At 38.2% G+C, this 27,475-nt stretch overlaps 1 protein-coding gene across 2 annotated transcripts in view; it reads left to right on the top strand.

Moving 5' to 3' along the window:
* The window catches only part of PTPRR (protein tyrosine phosphatase receptor type R), a 1,539,596-nt gene that overhangs the window by 941,670 nt on the left and 570,451 nt on the right, over positions 1 to 27,475 (top strand). For both annotated transcript variants that reach the window (XM_044057006.1, XM_044057007.1), the window contains exon 7: positions 341 to 425. In XM_044057006.1, coding sequence (XP_043912941.1) covers positions 341 to 425 — 85 coding nt within the window. The remainder of the gene's footprint in view (positions 1 to 340; positions 426 to 27,475) is intronic.

Raw genomic sequence — 27,475 nt, 5'->3', positions numbered from 1 at the left:
TTACTTGTGATATTGCTTATTTAAACAGATGATGACAAAAATGTTGAACTGTTAATCGTATTTTTTACTTTTCTATGAATTTTTGATTTATCATGCTAATGTAATGCTATTAATATCAGTTGTTCTACCTTTAATGGTAGTTGGTAATTTCACCTTGGGAAACTCATCTGCCAAAGGGCTATGATTCATTTGAACTACCCGATCAGCAAATCCAGTACAAAAAATAAACTTGTGTAAAAGAAAGTCAGCTCTGCCATAAAAAGAGTATTTAATTCATATTAATTTTATTATAATTTGATACTATTATTTCTATCACAATATTGTTTATTTTCATTCACAGGAGATACCAATGAACTTTGGAGACCCAAAGGAGCTGGACATTCCAAGTCATGGAACAAAAAATAGATATAAAACCATCTTGCCAAGTAGGTTTTTATTATAACGTATATATATTGTATTGCTTTCCAGGGTATGGCTAATTATAGTCACTGAAGAAACTCTAACCTACAGACACATCATACTATATAAGTTCTTAAAATCTTTCTTTAAGTAGGACTCAAAAGACAAACCCACCTCCATAGGTATCACAAGGGATAAGAAACTAAGAGTAATGCTACTCAACGCCAGAAGTCTAAACCTCAAGATGCACGCACTCGAAACTCTCCTTAGCATGGAGAACATCGATATCTGTGCAGTAACAGAAACCTGGTTCAAGGCTCCCGAGAGCACCCCAGCACTACCAGGTTATACCTCATACCATGCTTTTCGGCCCCAAAACTTGGAACGTACCACAGAAGGAGGGGGGAGTATCAATATTCGTCAAAGATACCCACACCTCCAGGTTGGTGGCACAGCATGAAGCATCAGAGACTATCCATGTGCAACTAACAGTGGGTAAAACTGCCTTCCAGTTTATAGCCTGCTGCAGACCACCCTCCCAAACCCAGGAACCTCACTCGGCCTTCCTGAGAACACTGGAAAATATGAAGGTCTCTCCAAACACCATTATATTGGGCGACTTCAACTACCCAAAAATAGACTGGGAGCATTACTCTAGCTCCAACACCCTAGCCCAAAGGTTCCTAGAATTTATAAACTCAAATGCTATGGAACAACTTGTTACTACTCCCACAAGAGGGGAAAACATACTGGACCTGATCATCACCAAGATGGGGACTCTATGCTCCAGACCAGAAGTGTATCCCTCACTGGTAAGATTAGACCATAAACTAATATCACTGGATATTCACATCCTGACTCCACCCCCTGCCCTGAAAACCACAGTGAAAAACTTCTCTAAAGCAAATTTCACACTCCTCAAAACCAAGGTGGAATCCTTCAAAGCCCCCGGGCCTGTGGAAAATACGGCCCAGACCACAGAATCCTTTATAAACGCATTCTATGAACACCTTCAGGAATGCATGGATCATGCGATCCCAAATAAAACCAAGACCCAATCCTCCAAAGGCAGACGTTCTGTCTGGTGGACCCCAGCCATAAACAAACTATACAATAGAAGGAGGAAGCTACTACATGCAAAATCCCAAAAAGGGAAGGCATCTCTGATCAGTATTAGCAAAAAACTACGGGCACTCATAAAATCGTCTAAGGCCAGCTTCGAGAGAAAAATTGCACAGGACACTAAGGATAATCACAAGGCTTTCTTTAGTTATGTTAGGAACCTGGGTGGGAATTCCCAGATATGCTCAGAATTAGTCCAAAATGACAAAAAATACAACGAACCCACAGACATTGCCAGCATCCTAGCTGACAGGTTCAGCGCAAACTTCTCCCCTCCCTCCCCACCAAAAGGGCAAATATCTATCTCAGCAGAGTGCTGCCCCCCTGACATCTCAGATGCTCAGGTAAGAGCCGCCATCTCCAAAGCAAAAAACACAGCATCAATGGGACCAGACGGCGTCCCGGGCTGCGTCCTACATGAACTCCAAGAAGAGCTAAACCCAAACATAAAACTACTGTTCAATCTCAGCCTTACTACAGGATATGTACCCAAAGAGTGGCGTACAGCAACAGTGGTCTCTCTCCACAAAGGTGGTGCCTCAACGGATCCTGGAAACTATCGCCCCATAAGCCTGACTAGCTTGGTCTGCAAAGCTATGGAAAGGATCATCATGGACCTCATAAATAAAGATATTGGGGACCTACAGACACTGGATCCTACCCAGTTCGGCTTTGTTAAGGGCAGATCCTGCCTCTTAAACCTGGTTGATTTCTTTGAAACAGTCACCAAGGCCATTGACAAGGGGAAGGTGGTCCACACAGCCTACCTGGACCTCGCAAAAGGCTTCGATACAATACCCCACTCAGGCATTATAGATAAGCTCACCAGCTTAAATATAAACCCCTATGTCACTAGATGGGTTGCAAACTGGCTCAAGGACAGAACACACATGGTTAGAATTGCTGGAGCCATGTCAGACTCCAAACCAGTTACAAGTGGCATCCCACAAGGCTCAGTCCTGGGACCTCTCTTGTTCGGTATATATTTCTTGGAGGTACAGGCCAACATGGAAGGACTGTGGCTGACCAAGTTCGCAGATGACTGCAAACTGGGTGCCATAATCGACTCTCCAGCCAACACAAACATCCTCCAAAAGGGTCTCATAGAAACAGACAACTGGTGCCAGAGCCATGGCCTCAAGCTAAATGCCAAAAAGTGTGTAGTCATCCCCTTTGGCAAAAACAAAGTGCCCACAAATTACCACATAGGTGGTAATCCATTAAGTACAGAAGAAGTAATTAGGGACCTGGGAACTCAAGTTGACAGCAATCTCTCATTTGACAACCACGTGGCCAAAGTGGTTAGAAAAACATTTTATATAGCCCACCTAATCATGAAGGGATTCACATCTAGATCAGGGGAGGTCATCGTGCCTCTTTACTCATCCCTCATCAGGCACATAATTGAGTACATTTGGGATGTACCTTACCAGACACCTACAGCAACTGGAAAGACCCCAAAAGTACCTCACCAAGAGGATCAAAGGGCTCAAACAGATGCTATATGCTGCCTGGTTAAAGAAACTCCAGCTCTACTCAGTGGCATACCACCTGCTCAGAGGCGATCTGTGCCTGACGTATAAAGCCATGTCCAACCCGGAATTAATGGACATGCTGCACCTCAGAAAATCCAAATCCCATCGAGCTACGCGCTCGAGAGACTTGAACCTCAGCACTGAAATAAATAGGACATGCTGGAGGGACAGATTCATAACCCAGAGGCTCCCTTCACTCTGGAATAAAATCCCAGTCCAGGTTAGGCAGAGTCCCTCATTGACTCTCTTCAAGAGGAATCTTGATGAGTGGATGGGAGATCGTAGGTTTACCCCGGGTATCACTTCTGTGTCACTGTTAGACAGAGGTACAGTATACTAACCTCGAAAAAGGGCATAGCAAAATTAATTTAAAATGGGTGGTGAAAGCCAAACACACTCTGGCTAGGCTTATAAATGCCCTAGGGCAGATAGCCTAGCATGAACCTATGAACCTATATGCTATAGTTCTTCTCTGAGTCTTTTAGGAAGAATTTGACTTTGAACCATTTAAAACAATTGACAATAATAAATGCCATTCTTTATTTATGTAATTTACTTATATTTTGACAAAACTGAAACACAAATGTTATCTGCTTTGTGATTGGATGGTAGGTAGTAATGATATAAAAATGAAGTCTCACAACCATTCCAACCTTTAACATTGCATTAGCCTTGGGTACCTCCAAGTTATGTCTGGAAACCTTGAGAGTATAAAGATTTGGATAGCTCCTCATCAGTTTTTTGCTCTCAGATTCTGTAACATTGGTCACATTCAGAGTTTAAAAATATGTTCTCTAAAACTTACAATAATCACAAACATGACAGTATAGCTCAAATGTACATTACAGTGCCACCATTTTGTTTTCAGTGCAATCAATCAGAGATGGAAAAGTTTTTCTTTTTTTTTATTGGTTTAGTGAGTTGATTAAATGTTTTTTCAACTGAAGGAAAGTTAGCCTGTTTGTTCAATTAAATGTATCTTGGCAATTTGCATGTTTTGTAATGCATACATTTTTAGTTTATTTATTTATTTGCATTTGCATTTATTTATTTGCATTTGATTACCAGAAATGTCTAACTGGACAGCAACTAACCTCTTTTCAGTGGAGGCTAGAGAAGAAAAGCTGTGTTACAGTAAAACAGTAATAAAATAAACATATAAGCAAATACAAAAAAAAAAAAGTTGCTCAAAAATAATGAACAATAAAGAATAAATTATTTTTACAGTCCCAGTAATCATCATGCAGAAATAATGAACAATAGGAACAAATTCTAATTATACCAACAATAATCACAAAGCTGCATGTACTTAGCAATGGATGTGAGAAGTTGTAAGCATGGGAATACTGAATGCCTCAAAAGCAAAAGGGGTGAAAGAGTTAATGACAGAGAGAAGTAAATAGAAGGGAAAAAATAAAAATAAAGTCAGAGAGGAAGCGAAAGACTGCAGTGATTAAGACAGAAGGCTAGGGAAAGGCAAGAGTCAGGGCAGAGCTGGAAGAAGAGTGGTGTAGGGTGAGGAAGAGTAAAAGGCATATCAGCAGCTATAATTAGTTATTATACATGCGGGATGGTGTCACTAGTAGTGAATGAGAAACAGTAGAGGAGGATGGTGGGTATGGTGCATGTTCACTTATAGGGCAACTGAATGGCAGCAGAGCCGGAGCAGATCACGTGACTTTTACATACAGATTAGGTTTTGTTTTAAAAGAATGTGAGTTTGTTAGTTGTCAGATATTGACTAGAACTGAGTTCCAAATTTTAGATAGAGATTTAGAATACAAAGTGTTGCCAGCAGTATTATGTATTTTGGTGAGTGACAGATGTGATTTGTCTCTGAAGCACTGCTGACTATTTGGACTGTACCACTGTAGTCCATTTTTAGGGATGGGCACTTTTCAGAGACAATGGTTTGTCTTGTGTGCTGTTTTTAATAACTGGCTGCAGTAAAAAATGGTTGCACAGTTCCATCCAGTTAAGAGTCTCAAGGGTGTGCAAGGGTGAGTTTTGTTAGATGTGGTGGCTACAAATTGTGCAACTTTGTTGTAGCAGTGCTCAGGCTTAGATACATGGGTTAATTGTATGTTTTTGACTACTGGAATGACATAGAAAAGACCTGGGAGTAAGTATGTAGAGGCTGTTGCTTTCTGACTACTGCCTGTAAGGAAAGGTTTGGCTGTGTACAATAGGCCTAGTTTTTGTGTTTTTATTATTTTTATTTTTTTTTTAGACGCAACTTGAAATTAAAGGTCAGATTTTAGGTATTCATTGATGATTATTCCCAGTATTGATGGCTGATATATATGTTTTTGTGGGGTTCAGAAGTGGTTGTGAGATGTCTAAGCAAGATTTTATTGAGAAGAAGAATTCTTCAGTTATTTGCTGGAGCTCAGTCATGTTTGGGGGAAGAGCAGATTAAGATGGAATCATCATAATATAGGAATACTGAGTCTTGTTTGGTAGCCCTAGGGAGGTATTTTATAAATATAGTAAATAGAACTTGTGCCATATATGGAACCTTGAGGAATACAAACAGAACAGCAAAAATAGTGTATATATACCATACAATTTCATGAACTGAGATCTGCACATAGCTAGCTTTGGAACCAGATAAAGGTGGTATTAGATAGTCCAAGCTGTGAGTGTTTTTTTCTAATAGTTTCTGATAAGAGACAACATTGAATGACATGGCTAGATGTAGGAATAGAGTTAACACTAGGTTATCATAATTTTTAGTGACAGATATTTATATACGTGTGTGTGTGTGTGTGTGTGTGTGTGTGTGTGTGTGTGTGTGTGTGTGTGTGTGTGTGTGTGTGTGTGTCTATGTGTGTGTGTTCTGGCATAATGATTGGTGAGAGTGAGAAATACATTGCTGATGTTGCTGTCATGGCTTTACAAGGGGTATGTCATAGAAAAGAAATGCAGTACAGTCAGGCAAACTGAGGGAAGAAAGTCTACATGGCAACAGATGCAGAGCAGCTGTCTCTAAGGTATATATATCATGGCATCATCTCAAGGGAGTTAGATTTCTACCTCTGAGTCTAGAGAAGGTTCAGAAGAGGAGTCTCCAGGGAGCCAAATGTAAATAATGAAGGCAGCCTAAAAAACATGCTGACGTGGAAGCAGAGTTTAAAAGAGGCAAAAAAAATGCCTAAGCTATGGGACCTGACTCAGGAGAGAAGTCCTTACCATGTGTTAATGCTGAAGAGAGAGACCTCTCCATTGGGTGTGAGTACGGTCAACACTTTGAAAAGCTGCTTGTTGCAGATGGAATTTATTATACTGCAGCTAACAGCTAGAGCTACCCCTGTAGATTGCCAGCTAAAGAAATTATTGGTTATGACATTGGTACATGGGGCCTATAAACAAGCAAATAATGTGACTTGAGTTAACAGGTGTCCTTTGTTCTTGACCTAAAAAATTGTGCCAAGTTTTGGTTTGCTTCCATTTGTTTGTTTATTTGTGTTGTTCTTCAAGACATTTATGTTGGCTTAATGAAGCATTTGCTTAGCTTTGTTATGTTAAAAGCAAATAGACATCCCTGCACTGGTACAACCTAAAACACAAGTCTCTTGTATCTTAAATGCTTAAAGAGAAAATGATTTAGGCTATATTGAGTAATTCCAGTGAATAGCTGCACTGCATTTTACATTTAAGTGGTCTAACTGTTAAAATATAATCCCAGTTTCTTTTTCCACTCATCCACTCATCCACCACATGCATTCCTACCATAAGGATTCATTCTGAGTAAAAGCACTTCCAACCTGCAACCCTAACCCACAATAACAACAGAAATCTTTTAATGATGGGTGACTATTGTCAGGCTCACCGACTCGTCACTTACAAGACTAGACAAGGAGAGAGTTACAGTGAGTTGTCTTTCACGTACCTGGATTTCAGACATTGCAAGGGCCTTACGGACCTTACATCCTGACAAGTATGACTACAGCGTGGTAGTGATACATGTGGGAGTGAACAACTTGAGAGTTGTAAAACCCTGAGGGAAGTGTATGGAGACATGTCAGAACTTTTCATGCATGTTAGAAAAGCATGTAAAACACTGGTCCAGAGTGGAATACTTGATTCACTCCGGATGATGCTTAAATACAAAGAAAAGCTAATAACTTTAATAATTGGTTAAATAGCTGGTGCCATTCCAGGGGGTATCCATTGTGTTCGAATGGAATGAGATGCTCGATAGTCAAGATGGCTTCACCGAGGCCTGCTAATCTCATTGCAAGGCTTCTGCATACTGGCTAAAGTATTTGCTGTTCTCCTAATGACTTATTCGGCGGAGTTCTAGTGATGGGCATTCCAGTGTAACTGACTTATCAACATTGAAATCGGATCACATTACTATAGCTCTGTTCAGCTGCAGAAGTCTAAGCAATAAATTGCCTGATTATGAGACTGTCCTACATTTGTAAAACATCTGTGTCAGTGTAGTTACTGAGACTTGGTTTAAATGTAATAAGAACACTCTCTCTATACCGGGTTTTGTACTTTTCATGCCATCAGACCCAATGGCAACTGTGATGGATATTTGTTACAGAATATATCTCTGTCAGGCAGATCCCTAGCAGCCCACAAATGGAACACAGTCAACTATAGATAACTCTAGACAAGAATACTTTTCAACTAAAAACTTGTTACAGAACACTTTGTTAGTCCCCTGATGATCACATAAGATTCCTCAGTATTCTCATTCAGATAAACAGGAAGTCCCCAAACGTTCCTAACCAAAATGATCACATGTGTATAGACTTTTTGGGGCGATCTCTGACTAGCTTATGCACCATTAGTGACCGGATTGGCCTGGACCTTCTTTATCTTGATAAGTCCAATATCTCACCAGTGCTAGAACCAGGGACTAAAATCATCATGAGCAGATAAAACATGGTGGAGGGAGAGGTTTATGACTTAGAGTATTCCAAACCTCTGGAATAAACTTACTCTGCTTGTTAACAGTGTGACTCTATCTTCCTTTAAGCATAATCTAGTTAACTGGATAGGTATAACAAATTTACTCCAGGATTAATTGGTATGACCCTCTTGGAGAAAGGAGGTTGGGCACTTCGGAGGGTGCTGACCAGACATAAATGGTCAATATCTATGAATCTATGAGTCTGTGAGCTAATCCTTCTTGAGTTATCACAATATATGCATGTAACAGTCACACACACACACACACACACACACATATGTATGTATATATATATATATATATATATATATATATATATATATATATATATATATATATAATATATATATATATATATATATATATATATATATATATATATATATATATACGTGTGTGTGTGTGTGTGTTTGAATAGATATAGCTATACATAAAGGTGCATAAGTACATGAACATACGCACACACACATACATATATATAAATATATACATAATGTGAATACCTCTCAACTGTACAGATTTTCGCAGAATGTCCAGATTTTTGCCTCATATTTTTAGTCTGTTTTTCATAAAATTATTTTTTTCTGGCAAATCATTGAGAATTCATTAAAGATTGAAGACAGAAAATAATGACAGACATATGAGTTTCAGATGTCATATTCTTCAGAAAATTCATGCTAACACAAAACCTGTTATTCTATCAGCTTTCTAAGTTTGAACGAGCAATATTTAAAAAAATTGTTCCTATTTTTTGGGTCTTTGTCCACCCATTATTTATGGCTTTGTCCAGATTTCTTGCTGTAAGGTGCTGAGAGGTATGATGTGAATATTTATATATATTTATATATATGTATATATGCCACCAACTGTCCAGCACAACTAAATACTACAAATGATATTCGTCAGTTCCAGTATGTACGAATAGCTCTGTACCAAAAGCAAGGGCAAAACTGGTCTGCATAGCCTGGCTGGTTATTGCTTTTATTTTGTTATTTTTTGCTATGTAATTCAATGAATTTAAGATATTGAAAAGCTGTTGGAATTATAACCTTTGCTTGTTTATTTATATAAGCTTTTGGTATATGCCGGAGATATTGTTACATACCGGAACTGTGGAATATTGTTTGTAGTGTTTATTTGTGCTGGACATTTGGTTACATAATTGTGGTTCCTCCATGCACTTGTTTTGGTCCATGCACCGGCTGTATTCCTTATTTTCATTTCGGCAATATGGCTTTCAGTGTTGTGGGATTTAAAAAAAAAAAATATATATATATATATATATATATATATATATATATATATACTACTTCAGTAGATCGAACTTTTACTACTTCGAACCACATATGGCCGAGACCATATGTTCGAACTCGTAAAAGTTCGAACACTGCCGTAAAACCACATAAAACCAAAAAACACAAAACTAAATGTCTCCCCCCCTGTACCTTCCATGTGGTGGGATTCGCACCCCACACCCCCCTTACTTAAATATACCAACTTCGAGATCGCACTACATTGCGGAAATGGGAAATCTTCCCTTTCCGCTCTATGTGGAGATCTCAATTCAGTTAGATCGGACTTTTACAAGTTCGAACGTAAGGTCACGGCCATATGTGGTTCGAATATATAAACGTTTGATCTACTGAAGGGGACCCATATATATATATATATATATATATATATATATATATATATATATACATAAACACACACAAATATATTAAGTACCCTTTTCAATCATAGCCTATCCACAGGATTTGTTCCTGCAGAATGGAGAACAGCAAACAGTTATTCCTCTTCACAAAGGTGGCCTAGCAGCAGACCCAGTGGATTACAGAAGTCTAGTAGTGCAGTAGTGGTACTGTGCTTTGGTTTAAAGCCATGATGAGTGGGGGACACGAGGTTATAATAATATTGTTGAAGAAATGAAAATGGACGTATTTTTTCTAAGATTTTTGATGATGGAAGTTTGCTTATGGGCCTTTAGTTGTTAAGATCATTTGTGTTTCTCTCTTAGTGCAGTGATAAGATGAATGGTTTCTTCCATAGAGAGGGAACATAAGACTGTTTTATGAATCTGTTCATGAATATTGACACAGGGTAGACAATGTCATCTGCTGCAATTTTTCAGGTATTCAGCGTGTAGGTTATCTACAGCAAGGGTAGTAGGTTTTAATTTTTGGAGGTGCTTTTTAGTGAAAAAGGTTGTGACAGTGTTGATGGAGAAAGTGTTATGGTTGGCATTGACTTGGACATTAAGTTGGGGTGAATGGCTAATGTGCACATTAAGTAGTCTTTGTTATGATGGAAATGAAGTGCAAGTTAAATAGTGGAGCAATAGAGATTTTGCTGGTCTTTTCTACAAGGGATAAATGTTTTTGTAGGAGCTCCAGAAGGTAACATGATTTTTTTTTGATAGTTTAATAGGTTAAAATACTAATTTATTTTATTCTTTTTAACTTTTATTTTGTTTGGAATGTGAAGGTGTCTGAAGTTTGGGAGACTTTGTTGCATTTTGGTACCTTACCATGTACTCCATGCCTTCTTGCATTAATTTTCTTGGTTGTTGCAGATAGCCAGGGACAATATTTTGTTTGACCCTTTTTCTGTGTATAGGTGCCAGTTTGTTTAGAACATTGAGGAAGATGGTAATAAATAGATGGGTGTATCATGTAGGTAAATATTTGTTAGAGTACTCTAGTTTATAGAAGTAAGAATGGTTAAGAAAGTTTTTGTATTAGTGTGTTAGATTTTGTACTTCTTTAAAATGTTACTTCTTGGGTTGATGAGTTGTGTGTCTATGGGCAAAGACTGGTATATTATTCATTTATTTATTTTACATTTGCTGACTGGGGAAGTCTGACTGGGCACAAAGGTTTCTTTTCAGTGGACGCTTGGGGAGAAAAGCTTGAGTACATGCAGTATGAAAAATAACTTTTAGGTTATATGATATTGGCAATATCAGGCAGAATTACAATTAAAATAAATGTTACAATGTCAAAATAGATAAGATATTAACTACACATATAAGGTTTGTTATACTAATTATATTCTGTGCCAATATAGTTAAATAACTATGCAGTAGGATAGATGTCACAATACACAGAATACTGAGTTATATAAAAAGGGTGGTAAACCAAAGACTGATTTAATTATGAGCTATAAATGAAATGAGTGATAAAAAGTTGAGAGGCATAGGTAAAAGGTGAAGACAGAGTGATAATTTCTAACAGAGTAGAGGGAAGCACAGTTATTGTAGAAGATCACTAAACATATGTGGTAAAGAACCTGAAGATGAACTTTTATCAGGTTTGTTTGTTAGAAACCAGTCTAGTGCAGATGTTTTCCTTTTTGACATGTTGAGCCTGGCTTCAGTACGAAATAAGTAGCATTCATAGAAGCAGAAATGGTGAACCCCCTTTTTTTTTATGCAAACTTGAATGAGGCATTGAGTTGTGAAGCTAGAAATATTAAGAATTTGATGAAGCATATATTAAGACATAAACATTGTAGAACTAGATTGTATTTTTAAATGCTAAGTCATGTAACATAAACTTGATAACATAGTTTATATGGGGTGAGACAAAAACAGTCTGGTTTCATCAGTACTGAGGGATATGTGCTAAAACTAATTTAATGACTTTTTATTTATAACATGTTGTAGTATGGGGACTGTTAGACTGAAGTGAATTAATGGAAAATATATCATTCATTAGGAAGGCCTTTCTACCTTCCTGCTTAGGGATAAATCATCTGGTATTAAAAATCTCTTGTCATAATTTCCATTCCCAAAGGCTGGGTGTGATTTCTGCTTTAAGGAAAGCACCTGCAACAGTACCATGTGAAAGGGACTATAACAAGTAGGTGTGTGACACAGCTGCAATGTCCCATATCCTGTGCTAGGAGCTTATTCAGCCATATTAACACAATTGTGTAGTGAGATGGGATGACTTTTAAAAGATGATAGTTTAACTAATAGAAATCAGCTGTTTTACATGCTTTACCCTGTAGTAGAACCATGATAAATATAAAATGGGTAAAATAAATAAAGTACATAAATTTTCCTTCTTTAATGGAACAGACTGAGATGAAAGGAGTGGCATATATCTGAAGTGAAGTTGATAAATTGTGGGAGTGCATCACACATAAATAGGATTATCAGATGGGTTTGTTACAGTAGCTGAGAAACAAAGAAAGCACAGTTAGACTGGACTTGAGACAGTCAGCAGATTTAGTGTGCTTACAATTATCAATGCATGCAGCATCACATATCAGCATACCTCTCAATCTCTTAGTGCTAGAAATCTGGACAAAGCCTGACACAGTGGTGGGGAAGGGGGGACAAAGGCCCAGAAATATGGACAGATTTTAAATATTGCTCTTAGAAACTTAGAAAGTTGCTACAATAACAGGATAACATGCATTTTTCTGAAGGATATGAAGTCTGAAACTCAAATGTATGTCATTATTTACTGACTTAAATCACCAGATCATCACAGTGATTTGCTAGAAAATCACAAATTTTATGAGGAACAGACCAAATGTATGAGGCAAAAATCTGGACATTCTGCGAATATCTGGACATTTTAGAGGTATGCATATCAGTGTAAAAATGTGAAATTTAATGATAGTAAAATTGGATAATTGGCCAGTTCTTTGCGTTTTAAATGTGTATTGTTTCACTGCTTAATTGTGGACTTTTCATGGAAGGGATATTGGATTTTTGTGTGTGAGTGGAGAAGCATTTTCTGTTTTTGTAAAAAATACAGTCATGCATTTATAATATAATTTTTATACCAACTGGCAGAAGTAAAGGTACAAAGCTAAAGTGTATGACTTTATCATGGCTGTTTTATTAAAATAGATGGTACCTACATCATTTGCAAGTCATGAATTCCTAAATATAGCTAACAACCAAAAAAGACTTCAACAAAAGAGAAATTAAAATGAGCCTTTTATTAGCATACAAAAGTGCTTTTGTCTATTACTGAAATAAAACCGAGATCCATAAGTGCATACAGTTGAACGGCAAATGAAGTAAAAATAGTAAATCATTCAGCAACTTCTTACACATTTCATCACTTTGGCTATCCTGGCATCCATTAAAACAAGTGCATCCTCATAAGGATGCGCACACACACACACAAAGACACACACACACACACACACACACACACACACACACAAAGACACACACACAGAGTCATTCACATTGCAATCAGATACACAGTCACCGAATTTTATTTAGCTATTTCTAAAAGTACATAATATGAAATATTCCACTATAAATATACAAGGAAAAGGGACAGAAGTGGTCAATGTTGATCAGTGCACTACCCTGGTAAAATAATATAAAGAAAGAAACAAACAAAAGCATTATTTAGAATTAAAAAACACACACAATAAAGCAAATAAAAAATAGAAGCAAGGTGTAATAATACCCTCTGGGATGTGCATTATAGGGAAATTATGGACCTTTCAGAGTTAAGGAGGCCCCATGCCTGGCCTCACCACTCTTGGACTATCAGGCAATCTGTTATTTCCATGTAATGTTCATGTTCATAAGCATTATTGTTACAATCTAGCAAACAGTGAAGCAGAATAATTATTCCATGGCTAGTAGACTACATTGACCATTCTATAGCCAGGGGCGCAGACAGATGTTGTGTCTTTCAGCTTTTCCCGGTTAGGGGTCGCCTAAGCGGAACTCCGGTCCGCTAATGATTGGCAGTTGACTTTTACATGCTGAGTTGCCAGCCCTGATGCACAACCTTCAATGAAGGTACGCCCATTCACGCATGTCTCCATGCAGAAGACGCTCTAGCTGAGAGTCGAACCGGACAGCGTCTTACTGTGAGGCGACAACGCTACCGCAGCACCACCACCGCGGTTCAGACAGATGATATGATTAAAAAAAAAAAAAAAACACTCACAGGGATAAAGCATCAGAAAACACTGATAAATATGACCTATAGTGCTCAAATGCATTTGTACTAAAAACATCAATTACTCTCAAAATACATTTAAAAGTTGACTTTACTAAGCAATGTTACGAAATCAAAAAGGTGCTTACAAAGCTTTGTTAAGCATATTTCAATGCTTTTAAAATCTAGTCTTGTGCTAGAGCATATCAGGAGCCACCACAAAACAGCCTGCCAAGCACTTTCACAGTTTTAAAAGCTGTTCTTCACTTTGCTTTCACTTTGATGTCAAACATGCATAAAAAGGTATGGCAGTGTGAAGCATCTAATACCTTTTAAAACTATTCATTCATCACGTGCACTAAATGTTTTATGGCTAGTTGGTTTCCTACACTTTTTATTCATTCATCATGTGCACTAAATGTTTTATGGCTAGCTGGTTTCCAACACTTTTTATTCATTAATCACTTGCACTAAATGTTTTATGGCTAGTTGGTTTCCTACACTTTTTTTCTGCACCTTCTAGTACACAAAGCAGATAAAACTACATGCAATACTAAAAATTATGAGGGGTCTGCCAGCTCATAACTACCTAATATATGTTTTCAGGATGGATGTCAACATGCACCTTGAGGGCTTTATTCCAGTCCAGAGGAGGAGAACGTTTCCAAATAAATAATATGCTGGTTATGAGCCAAGACCTGGTCATAATCCTCTGTTTCTGTTTGCTTGCCTTTGCAGTTGTCTGCTTACCTATATATAGTTTTGATAATTTTGTAATTGAACTGGAATAAATGATAATTTTCAAAAAATACAAGCAAGTATTGGTTCAAGAAAAATGGAGAAAAAAGCAACTATAACTCTTCAGGCATCGTTCATCAAACATGAAAAATGCTCATCTAAACTCAATATACATTGAAGAAATCAATATAAACTAAGTAGTCTAATCAAATAGCTAACCTAATATATAGATATGTCATCACCTCTGCTTTGTCCTATTATCCAGGGTTTGAATCCATCTGCCTCCATTGGCCTAATGTGTGAATTTGAGTATGTCTTTAACCAGACAGTGTTCTGAAGTAATTAAAGAATTGGGCTAGGCTCTTCAGTGGACACCTGGACTGCATGACGATCAGCTGCCTATGGATAATATTGTCATGAATGACGCAGTCTATTATAGGACTGTTTTTTATAACCTAATTAATGAACTGGTTATTTTAACTACACACTGGATAAAATATACCACCACTAATACACAATTACAGAGATTCTTGGACTTTGTCAATACTCTGGAACAATTAGTCAGCATGCCCACTAGGGGGAATAACATTTTCTCCTTACTAATAAGGGGCCATCTTGTAAAGTCCCTTTTGTATCTTCTTCACTTGTTAGGTCTAACTATAAAGCAGTCTCCTTTGAAATAAAATTGAAACCAGAGATTCCTTCCACCCAAGGTACCTTTAAAAATTTGTTTCAGGCAAACTATCTACTCCTAAGTGATACATTGGCAAGCTTCAAATCCCCACCAAACCCAATTAACTCCACTGAATACACAGAAATGTACACAATCGCACTATGCCAACGTGTAAATAGATGCAGCTGTACCCCATAGGAACAAGTACTGTTCAACCTCCCCACCCCATAAAATCATATGGTGGAACCATAATATCAACAGGGTTTATAATAAAAGGAAAATAATTTTGACAAAAAGTAAGGAAAGTAATTTCCAGAATGTTAGAACCCTTGTCATTGAAATAAGCAAACAATTCAGGAGTTTAATAAAATACACCAAGACCAAGTTTGAGGCTAAAATAGCCACCCAAGCAATCACAATGCATTTTTAATTATCTTCGTAATCTGAAAAGCACGACACAGCAGTGTGCTGAGCTGATTGTGAAGGATGCTACCTAAACTGAGACTGAAGATATAGCAAACCTACCGGCTGATACATTTAGCTCTAACTGTAGCGACTCGCCTCCAATAGTTCCCTCAAGATATACCATTTTAAATATAGCCAGTTTCCCTTTTGGTGCTCGAAATAACCTATACCCTTTGTTTATAGATTGACCTCACCCATACAGTAGTCATATTACCCCTATTGAGAATATCTGGGATCATACCACACACAATTTGAGGGGACCTATATATGGGATAAGGCATTTAGGATCTGCCTGTGTTCATTAGTAGTACAGGAAGCAGTCCTGGGCTAAATTTCCTGTTTGCCATCATTAGATCAAAGTTGCGCTTGAATATGGACAGGGATGAACTTTGTTTTATATGGCTGGAGAGTCTGTTCCACAGCACCACTATCCCCTACGAGCTATACCTGTCCCTCCATACTGCTCTGTTGATGTTGCAGAAGTGGTTTAGATCCCTAGACTGAGTATTTCTGATGACATTTGACTTGCTGATGTGCAGTTAATCCATCAGTAATGGATCAGAGAATGCCTTTTCCACCAGACACAAGGTCACCTCTTAGCAGTCTGTAGGATACAAAGTATAGTGAAAGAGCTTTGAGTCATTTCGTACATAAGTTATCTCTCTGGATGTTTCAGTTGTTGCATGTGTCTTGACAGATACATGCCAAAGGAGGCATTATATTCAATGATTGGCCTGATGAGGCCTGAGTAAAGGGAGACAATGACATCCCTAGGTCTAGACACAATCACTTTATTTATAAGCTGTTCAATATAGAAGGAGTCTCTACAACAATAGACACATGTTAGTCAAATGTTAGATCACTGTCCCAAATCCCAAACAACTGTGTCAACTCTTAGGGACATATTCTCATTGTGGTAGCTCCCTGTGGTAGAGGACTTTGGAAAGGATAACAGTAATGCATTGTTTGGCATTTAGTTTCAGTTCACGATTTTGGCTCCAGTTATTTATTTGAGACAAACTTTCCTGCAGGATGGCTAAGTCATTTGGGGATTCAATGACTGCTCCTAGATTGCAGTCATCTGCAAACATAGTCAGCCAAAGCCCTTTGGTATTGACTTTTAATTCAGAAAAGTAGTTGTCAAACAGGAGGGGTCCCAGCATAGAACCCTTGGGAACTCCACTGGTGACTGTTTTATTTGTGGAGGTAACTTCCATTATTTTGATTACCTGCATCCTATTGGTGAGTCAGTTGGCAATCCTGTGAGTGATGTAGGGGTTTATTCCCAATTTGCTTAGCTTTTCTTCTATGCTTGAGTGGATAATTGTATCAAACGCTTGGGCCAGGTTGAGGTATGCCATGTTTACTGTTTTGCCTTCATCCATTGCTTCGGTGACATTTAAAAAAAAAATCCACCAAACTGAGTAAGCATGACTTACCCTTGATGAATCCAAACTGAGATGGATTCAGTGTTTGGAGGTTCATTATGTCCTGATTAATTCCATGATAAGTCTTTGCATATGAGGCTGGTCAGAATTATGGGTCTGTAATTGCCTGGGTGTGTGGCAGGCTTTTTCTTAAAGAGGGAAATGATTGTAGCTGTCCTTCATTCACTTGGTACAAAACATGTATGGAGATTGAGATTGAACATTATTGTTAGGGGTGTGGCTAATTCATGCTTTCTGCTTCTTAAGCTGCATCTAGGGATATTGTATGGACCCATAGATGCAGTATTTTTAAGTTTTAATATCACTTTTACAACATGATCTTGTGCGATAGCTGGAGGTGAGCCACTTTCAGTTATATTTTGAAGGACAGATGGATGGAAGAGAGGGGTAAAGTTAGAGCTAAATTTATTGACCAGTAGGCTCACTATATTTTCAGCCTGAGTATAGGTAACCGCATTTACAATTGGCTCAGTGCATTGCTGCATTGTGCTTTTGAGATTATGAACATAGCTAAAAAATTACTTGTGATTGTCTTTGGCTTGAGTAGCTATTTTAGTTTCAGACTTGGATTTGGTAGATTTTATTAAGCTATTGAATTGTTTGTTTAGTGTTAAGGGCTCAAACATTCTGAGAATTACTCTTTATACTTTAGGTCAAAATTATGTAACTTTTATTATAAAACTTGTTGATCTTATGTTTCTACCATGTGAGGTTGTTTCTGGAGGGGTTGCCCTGCACATGCTAGTGTACTGTGGTGGTATACATTTGTGTGTATTCAGTGGAGTTAACTGGATATGGTGGGGATATGAACTTGCCAACGTATCACTTAGATGTAGGTAGTTTGTATTAAAGAACTTTCTAAAGGTACCTTGGGTGGAAAGGATGATTGGTTTCAGTTTTGTTTTGAAGGAGACTGCTTTATGGTCAGACTTAACAATTGATGAAGATATGCACGGGATCTTGCAAGATACTCACAGATACAAGTTGTTCTTCCCCCGGTGGGTACTCTGACTATTTGTTCTATGGCATTTGTATTGACCAAGTACAGGAATCTCTGTGCCTGTGCACCAGTGATGATGGATTTTTCCCACTCAATAGCTGGATAGTTTAGATCACCTAGGAAAATGGTATTGGGTTTAATACTGAGGAATTCTAGTTCTTGTAGAAAGGAACTGTGGTTTTCTTTTATCATATAGGGATTTCTATAGATAGCTAATATATAGCATGAGACCTTTTTGATGGTTATTTGGACATAAAGCATCTTTAGTTTTACCAGCCTTGATGTGAGTCTCTTCTAGATGAAAACTGAGACATCTCCATCTTTTTTCCTCTCCTGCACAGTAGTTGGTCTAAACATGTGGAAGTGTTATAGCTCTGAGCAGCTGGACTGCTCTCTGCCATTTTGAACCATGTCTCAGTCACTATACAGATGTTAGCATCTTCCAGCGTGAAAAGGGCGTGTAGGGAGTAAAGTTTTTTGTTCAGGCTCTTAGCATTCATCAATAACAACTTCATATTTTCTTTGCTTGTTTCACTATGCTGGCAAGTTTATCAGGTTAGCATTTCCTTTAAAAGGTGCTATGGAGATGGACAATGTCTTTGCCAATAATCAAAACCGTACAGCGGACAGATGCAGGCAAAGCAGCATGCTCTGTTGATCATATCCACCCAGGCTGACGAATATTGAACCCCTTTGAAAAACATCAGAAAGTAAGCCAGTTACTGAAGCCAATTATTTTTTGCACACATTGCTGCACCATCCTTGGAGGAGGTAGAATACTGCTCACTGCTAGGCTCATACCTGCCTTGGACACATAGTCTGAAAGCTCCATCATGTTTCTGTTCATATAGTCCAGGGAGGGACACCTCAAGTCACTGACACCAGCATGAACTATGTCAGAGATGTACTGGTATTTTTGTTCAATGACTTGAGTGCATGCATTATCTGACAGATCTTGTCTTCAGACAAGCAACTTAAAAACATTCTCTCCTTGCTCCGCCTGTTAAGAGGCACATCTGTCTGCCTTACACTGGAGCCACATATAAGAAGAATATTGGCTGGCTTGATGCCTGCCTTACTGGTTCAGCATCTATGACTTTGGGGCTCCTTATGCTATGTGAGGAAGAAGGCTTAATACGCTGAGTGTGCTTTGTGTGTGCTGTGTTTTGGAGGTCTTTGAGGTTTAGGCAAGTTAATCTTTAGGACCTTAGAATGTGATGGATTATGTGTATTGTGATGTTTCTTGGAGAGGTGTGATGTGTTGTGTACTGCTGACAATTTTGGTGTCTGATTTTACTGTGTGTGAGATTTTTGCCTCGAAGAATATTACATATGTACATCTCTCACATGCTGTGTTATGCTGTTTGAGTAATAGGTGATTTTCAGACAGGGTGGGAAAATTCTTATACTGTCTCAAGATACCCATCTCGATCATTCTGGCTAGAGAACTTGTGGGAAAGTGCTGGTCCATTATACTGATAGTTTGCAGGCAGGGGTAACTATAACTGCTTGGAGTTCAGTTTTAGAATAATGCTTTGGGTGGACTTGCTACTGAGTATTTAAATATCACTACAAAACAACTAACCTGGAAACCTTCTTCTGCCACCAGCAAAAACCAGTAAAGTTATTATAGTAAAAAAAAACTCACTAATTTGATAGTATGATCAGTGCAAGCAGTATTAGTATACTCAGTATTAACAGTTATATCAAATGTATTTTAGCCTAGTGAGTAGTTTAAGGGGAAAGACTTTACAAAATGATATTTATGTAAACAGCCAATAAAGTGGGGGAGGGAGGGAAATGGTCTGTCATATTATCATAAGGGGCAGGCAACAACAGATACGCAAGGTTTAAGAACACAAATGCAACAAGGTGGGTGGGAAGGAAAAACAATTAGACCCATAGCTTCTGAGATGACCGGCCTGGAACTGCCTTATTGCAAAGACAAATCCTGAACTAGCCTGACATACACTCAGTAAATAAGAATAAAACCAGGGTTTAATAACAAGAGTTAGATTACTTAAATAGTTAAAAGGCAGTGCAGCTATGTATTGGAATTACTAATATGGGCTCAAAGGTCTTAGCTAAAGGAGGTACAGTCTGATAAAAAGAATTTAAAATCAGATCAAGAAATGAAAACACTTGTATGTCTTTCTGTGTCAAGTAGAACTATTCCAATGGTCTGATGTTCCTAATCAGAGTCTGCTTGTACTGTGTCATCATCTGCATACAGCAGGTTTGTTCATATGTCCCCTTTAACCTGTATACTAATGTAGTCCATCACCAGTCTGAACAGCAGGGGGCCCACACCTGAACCCTGATAAACATCCACTCCCAATGGGGGTCCATCTGTGAATTAAAACACTGGTTGTACTTTTATCATTGGGTCCTTCCACATAACCTGCATTAATTCTACCACTGCTTCTGGGAGTTCGAACCCTCACATGAATGCCCATATCAGCTTGCTTTAGATCTTATCACATGCTTTCTCCAAGTGTAAGAATGGCCACTTGAACTCTTTTCTAATCTTTAGCTTCTTCTCCATATCTATCTCAATACAGACATTAGGTCTGTTGTGCTGCATCCTGATCTGAATCCAAACTGCTCATCTTCCAATCTTATTTCTACTATTCTACAGTTTCCTGCTGTGTTACAGGAGTTTGATATGCTGGTATCGTCCACAGTTGTGAATGTTCTCTTTGATGTTGTACACTGACACTAGAATCCTTACTCTCCAGTTATCTGGGATATGCCTTTCTCCCATAAGTTTGTTCAGAAGCCATTTTGTCCTAACTCATCTAACATATTGATCATATGTGCCATGCCTCCATCTGTGCCTGCTGCCTTCCTTGATCATATGTGCCATGCCTCCATCTGTGCCTGCTGCCTTCCTTGGTATCATTCCCCTTAGTGCTGTACCTCTTCTGTGCTGGGCACTTCTTTCTACTTATTGAAGGCTGTGAATAGGCACTACAGCTTCTGAGGGATTTTCTTCATTAAGAAGCTGCTGGAAAGATGTCTCCCATCTGTCTTTGATGTCCATTGTTCTGGTGAGCAGATTGACCTTGGCATCCCTTATGAATGGAGTCTGGTGATTATCTTTTATCTTTCTGTTTTTGCTTTGCAAACCTGAGAGTTTCTTTGTGCTGTCTGCTCAGTCACTCTCCAGAAGCTGGTAGAGTTTCTCTGATACATTATTCTTGACAATTTGTAATGTCCTATAAACCTCCTTGCATTCTTCGTAGTCTAGTCCATATGTTCTGTCTCCCACTTACTGCACACATTTGTTCTCTTGATAACTTTCTGGACTTTTACATTCCAACAGTCTTCCTTGTCACCTTACTTGCACACCTGGCTTGGTTGCATATATGTTCTGTAGTCTTCTCAAATACTGTTTTGAGACACTGCCATGTTTCTTCAGTTCCACCTGTTTTCTCTTTTAATCTTTTTCTTGAGGTGCTTTAGCCCTGAGTATTTCCTTACTCTCCATTGTTTTCCATTCCTTAAATCTCCAGGTCTAGTCCATGTTGATATTATAACTTTCTATGACCACTGCTCACATCTGATTGTAGTAACCAGTAGTTTATGCCAGGGGCCAAAAATGTTATTGGAGATGATAACTCCTTTTCACTTATCTTCCTTACTACATATAAGACTCCCCAATTTTGTAAATATTTCTGCTTCTTCATAATAATTTTTTCTCCACGGTGTTCCGAGCATCATATACTGTTTAGTTAATTATGCCTAGATTATGTCAATTGTAAACTGCCTCATTCACTGTAAACTGTAAAACTGTACTATATTTTGAAACCTTTTTGACTTGTAATAATATAACTTTTCCTTATGTTTTATGGAGCTTTTCTCACCGGGCCTCCACTGAAAATGGGCACACCTGAGCCCAGTGGACTTCCCTGATAACCAAACTGAAATAAATAAATAAATAAATAATGATAAAATCTGGTATGACATTTCCTAGGTTCAACCCTAGGTCTGCAACCACATTTTACTTCTGCAATGCTACAGAAATTGGGCTTTATAGGTGATATGTTTTAATTGCTGGCTCAGAATGTAAGGAAACAACCACATTATGACCATTTGTTGAAATGAAAATTGAATAGCATACAAAGATGAAGCCATAAGAGAGTGCATTCCATTTCTTGACAGGTTAGTGACAGTTGCTTTTGAATGATGTAATGCCTATAAATAAATCAAAGCATAACAGAGCTGCACTTAAGCCTTGTAAAACATGCAGCAGGTAAACTAGAATATATGGTTTAGTCTACAAAATATGTATTTCTTAGTGGCATTATACTTGGGGTGGAATTTAGAAAACTTTGTCATATTATTATAAGTGAATTTGTGTGACGAGCAGTCATGTACAGAGTGTGCATGATTTAGAACTACACATACTGCTTGGAATGGTGCTTCAAAGGCCCACTGTGTGTGTGTGTGTGTGTGTGTGTGTGTGTGTGTGTGTGTGTGTGTGTGTGTGTGTGTGTGTGTGTGCGTGCGTGATATAACGTGGCCAGTGATGGTGTAACTGCCTGCCTGGACACAACTTCACAGTAGATGAAGCAATTAGTGTCAATGTCCTGGACAGGTCCAAAGCATGCATGGTAGGGGGTTAAACATTCCATGTATGCACTCGACTGTAGGTATTGCTATTATGGCCAGGTGTTGAAGTGCTGCATGATCATGATCGACATCCATCACCAGATGTGCCACTGTCAAGGCTGCCATGACCCTAGGGAAGTCCTATCCTGGATATTGATGCCTCTAAAACTGCTGTAGCAATGGAAGATGCTAGTGCTGCACAAGCATGGTCTACCTTTTGTGGGTTTTTCAACAGACTCTTTGTTATGCTTATTTTTAGATCTTCACTTAGACATTGATCCACAGGTATGGAGAACACTGGTATTAACATCATGATGAATAGTGGGTCACAAATTTCTTATACACAGCTTCCCAAAGTACATCTACTATGCTGACTGTGTGTCTGACATTTCCATATGGCTAACCAGGCTGTGCAGCAAATGTAAGTCACATAACAGTAATAAACAAAGGCATGCCCAGTGCAGCAGCTGTACTACTGCAGTTCTCCAGGATAAAATGAATGTGAACTTATATTGTAATAAATACTTTGGCAAATTTGGAGGACTAATACAGAATACAATAGTCAGTTTGTTTAACACAAAGGAAGTACAGTCTCATGATGAATAATTTGTACAGGTGATCCTATGTAGTGCAGATGGATGTTTTTCCTTTTAAGCTTTACAGTCCTTCTGCACAATTACATATAACTAATTACCTCTCTGCTTACTTTTGTTATAACCCCTTGAAAGCATTGTTACAGCAAGTATCAAAGCATAGTAGCTACAAATGTTAAGCTGTAGTAATCTGGACTTACCTTTGTTTGAGGCTGAGCAGGTGTCGATGAATTGGTGAGGTCAGTCATGATCCTGCTGCTCCATGGGTTCTTCTGTAGAGTGATGAGGAACAGTATTTTTCCTTGTGCTTATATCGGGCAAATTCAGAGGTCTGGGCATGATGAAGGCTCACTGTACACATTTATGAATTGCTCAGTTTTGCATTGTGTAGATTGCCTAACCTTTGTGCTGTCTTTTGGTAGCATCATGCACATATCTGGGTGCCTTTTGATAGCATCATTCACATATCTGGGTACCTTTTGGTAGCAGTGCTCATGCATGGTTCATTTCATGGCACTAAAGGGATATATGTAACTCCAGATATCACAACATGAGAGTGGAGTTTCTATAATCTGTACTTCACTGCCACTATATACAAGTAAGCTGGACTGCCACTTTCAGATCTCAATCTGCTATGTTCAGACACTATTATACACTACTTACATTGTTCTTTTCCACCACAACTCACAGAAATAAGCTGACTCCTTTAGCACAATAGTTAGCAGGTGATAAAACAGGTGCAGTCACACATTTTCAAACATTTATCTCTGCAGAATGTTAAAGATAACACCATGACAACAGAGGGAGGCAATCAAACTGAATTTAGAGCACAGAAGTGCTTTGCTGAGGATAGTAACATCTTCTTCCATCTACGCTGTCAGCCATAATACAGGGAAAGGCTCCTGGAAGAGGTTTATCAAGGCCCCAGATATAGGGCAGAGTTCTGGGCAAGCTTGGCATAAGGCCTCGCATGTACCTGTAGTATATCACATAATGATGAGCAATGCCATCGCCGTTACAGTGACTTGTAAAGATGAAACTCTGACCTCCTGCACCAATGGGAGGCCTATGTGAAGTCGCACTCACCACCTATATACTGTAAGTAAAGCATGGCTTACCTTCACATGCATGTCACTGTTTACCATGCAGATATCTAATGTACTCCCATTTCTTTCTTTTCAGCCTGTAAACAAATTGCAGAGAAAGCGCAATTACACAGTCGAAGGCCAGAGCACCTCAAAGAGCAGAAGGGTGACTAAACCTGCTACATGTAGCCTAGGTGTATATGTGTGCAGTTCAGTCAGTTGAAATATCATTCAGGTTAAGTAGGTGTTTTCATTAGGGTTGCTTCCTTATCAACTGCCCATGGTGGTAATATATTTTTGGATATGGATGCTTTGCCTAGAGTAACCATACCAACAGGGAGCATCATGGACTGTACTAAATCCTCTACCATATAAACAAGGTCAATTGTGCATATTGTCAGTTGTTTAGGATCTGTTCCACTATTTTTTTAATTTCTCCAAGTCTTTTGGGTTTCCTAATACCATGACAGGAATGGACCCCATTCCTAAGTTAAAGTACAATTAAAGTTCATGGAATTAGTATTGTTTTGATCTTTTGATTTCAGCCAGTAGTGCTCTTCACAGCACCCACAATGTACCCAGTAATGCCTCCTTCTGCAATTTGTATGGAGTTACATGTTTTGGTAATATATCTAAATACAATTGTAGATTCATTTTTATAAGACTCATTGCTCCTACTACTATTGGAACTGTCTGTGTATCTTTCTTCCACATTGCTCTCATTTCTGCCTGCATGTTTTGATATTTCATGACTTTGTGTGTCTCTGTATAAAACACACTGTAGTCACTGGGTGTAGCGATTTGAATGATCAATGCTACTTTTGTTTTCTTTTCATGGACCACTATATCTGGTTTTCTCACATCTGTCTTTTGGACTGTTGGTAATGGATGATCCCATGTGAAGTAGACTTCATCATTTTCTAAAAGGCTTTGTGGCTCATATTTCCAGTGTTTTTCAGCCATTTCAATACCATGATGTTTGCACAATCCCCAGTGCAACAGTCTTGCCACATTATTATGCCTTTCAGTATATAGTCCTTCTGCCATTAGTATGTCACAACCAGCAACACAGTGTGCGACTGTTTCAATTCTGTTTTACAAAACCTACATTTGTCTGTTTCTTCTGCATCTTCAATGGGCTTTGTAAACCAGCGTGTATGTAGCCCACTATCCTTGTCCATCAATATTAACCTTTCATCTTTTGGGTTGAATTTGCCTCTCTTTAAACATTTCTGCATTCGATCCTGATCAACATGAGGTTTTTCCAGGCGTTTTCTATACTTTCAACTATATTTATGCATTTTCCACATTTCTTGCCTTCTCATCTGATCCTTCACCTTATATACTTTCTTTTGTTTTTTGGCACATTCAGTTGCTGCCTGACTTTATCTACTTCCGGTTTGATTTCCATTCCCGCATGACACTAATATGCTTCTGCTAGACTAAGAAGTCATCTTAGATTTATTCTCCTCATGTTTCAAAACTTTCACTATGTTTGGGTCTTGTGAGGTCAGCAGATATGTGTGCAGTCCCACAATTGCAGATCTATACATGTAATCAATTTCAAGGAGGCCCATACCTCCTTCAGAATAATCTTGGTATGCACTGATTTTCATAAATCATTTGATAAGCATGAAGCATCCTTCTTGTTTTCCTTTCTAATCTATCCAACACCTTTTGGGGCCTGTCAATCACTCCAAAACTGTAAGTAGGACAGGAGGAGTAAACTGGTTTATAGCTTGAATTTTATGTCTCAATTTCAATTCAATTTCAATGCTGTTTTAAGAATTAATGTGTCTTCTAAAATATTCCTTACTAAGTTTTATTTGCATTTGTTCATGTTTTATTGTTGATCCTTCATCTATTTCCAAATATGTATACACTCCCTCTTGCTTAGGTTTGTTTATATCACATTCTTGTCCCAAACTGATGTTTTCTTGGTGCTGCAGCTTTCCTGCTTTAAAGGTTGCTTTTGCACATTTATCAAGACCAAATGACATTCTTATATCATTTGAAAAAGTTTTGACTACTTGCAGTTGTGCTTTCAGTCCCTCACCTGATGAGCTATATAGTTTCAAATCATTGAAAAAAGAGAATATGGGAAGTCTTTACCTTTTGTTGTTTTCTAGGAGCCAAATTATAGCCATGGCCTAATTTGTTAAGTAGACAGTTTAATGGGTTAAGGGCACGACAGAATAGCAGCAGTGACAGGGAGTCACTCTGGAATATCCCCCTTTGAATTTTTATCTTTGGAATAATAATTTGTCCTTTATCATGGCTTAATTGCAAAGTGGTTTGCTACTGTTTCATGGACATTGTAATGTAATTGATCAATGTAGGGTGTATCTTACACATTTTTAAGCACTCTTTTATCCATGAATGTGGGATACTGTCAAATACTTTTCTGTAGTCAATCCATGCCATACTTAGATTATTCCCCTTTTTACAGTTCTCCACTATGACTTTATTTAACAACAATTGATCCTTGTTGCATATGCCTTTCTCTTATTGCCCTTTTGTTCTATTGCCATAATTGAGTTTTCTTCTAAATGACTATAAAGTCTGTTGGCATCAGTTCCAGTGTATAGTTTTTATGTTGTCGGAAGGCAAGTTATTGGTCTGTAATTTTTAGGGTAGCTTGTAGGTTCACTGTTGTTAACCAGGCTGGTGTCTGTTTAAGTTGTGCATATAAATAGTTCTAACTCATGGCTAAATCATTGTGCAAAGATGTTAATACTTTTAACCAGAAGTTAGGTACTGCATCTGGGCCTGGGATTTTCTAATTAGAGGCTTTTTTAACTTTGTTTCCATCTCTCTGGCTGTTGCTTCATCCCATTTTATATCTTGCACCTTTAAACTTCTTAGTCTTTCTTTTACGTCTTCTGTCCATTTAGCATCTTTGTTATGTTCCACACGATCTTTATAAATACTTCTCCAAAATGTATCTGTTCC

This window comes from Protopterus annectens, chromosome 15.part0 (assembly GCF_019279795.1).
Source record: "Protopterus annectens isolate FY-2018-M chromosome 15.part0, PAN1.0, whole genome shotgun sequence".
In the NCBI taxonomy this organism is placed as follows: Eukaryota; Metazoa; Chordata; order Ceratodontiformes; family Protopteridae; genus Protopterus; species Protopterus annectens.
This window is presented reverse-complemented; position numbering and strand designations above follow the sequence as displayed.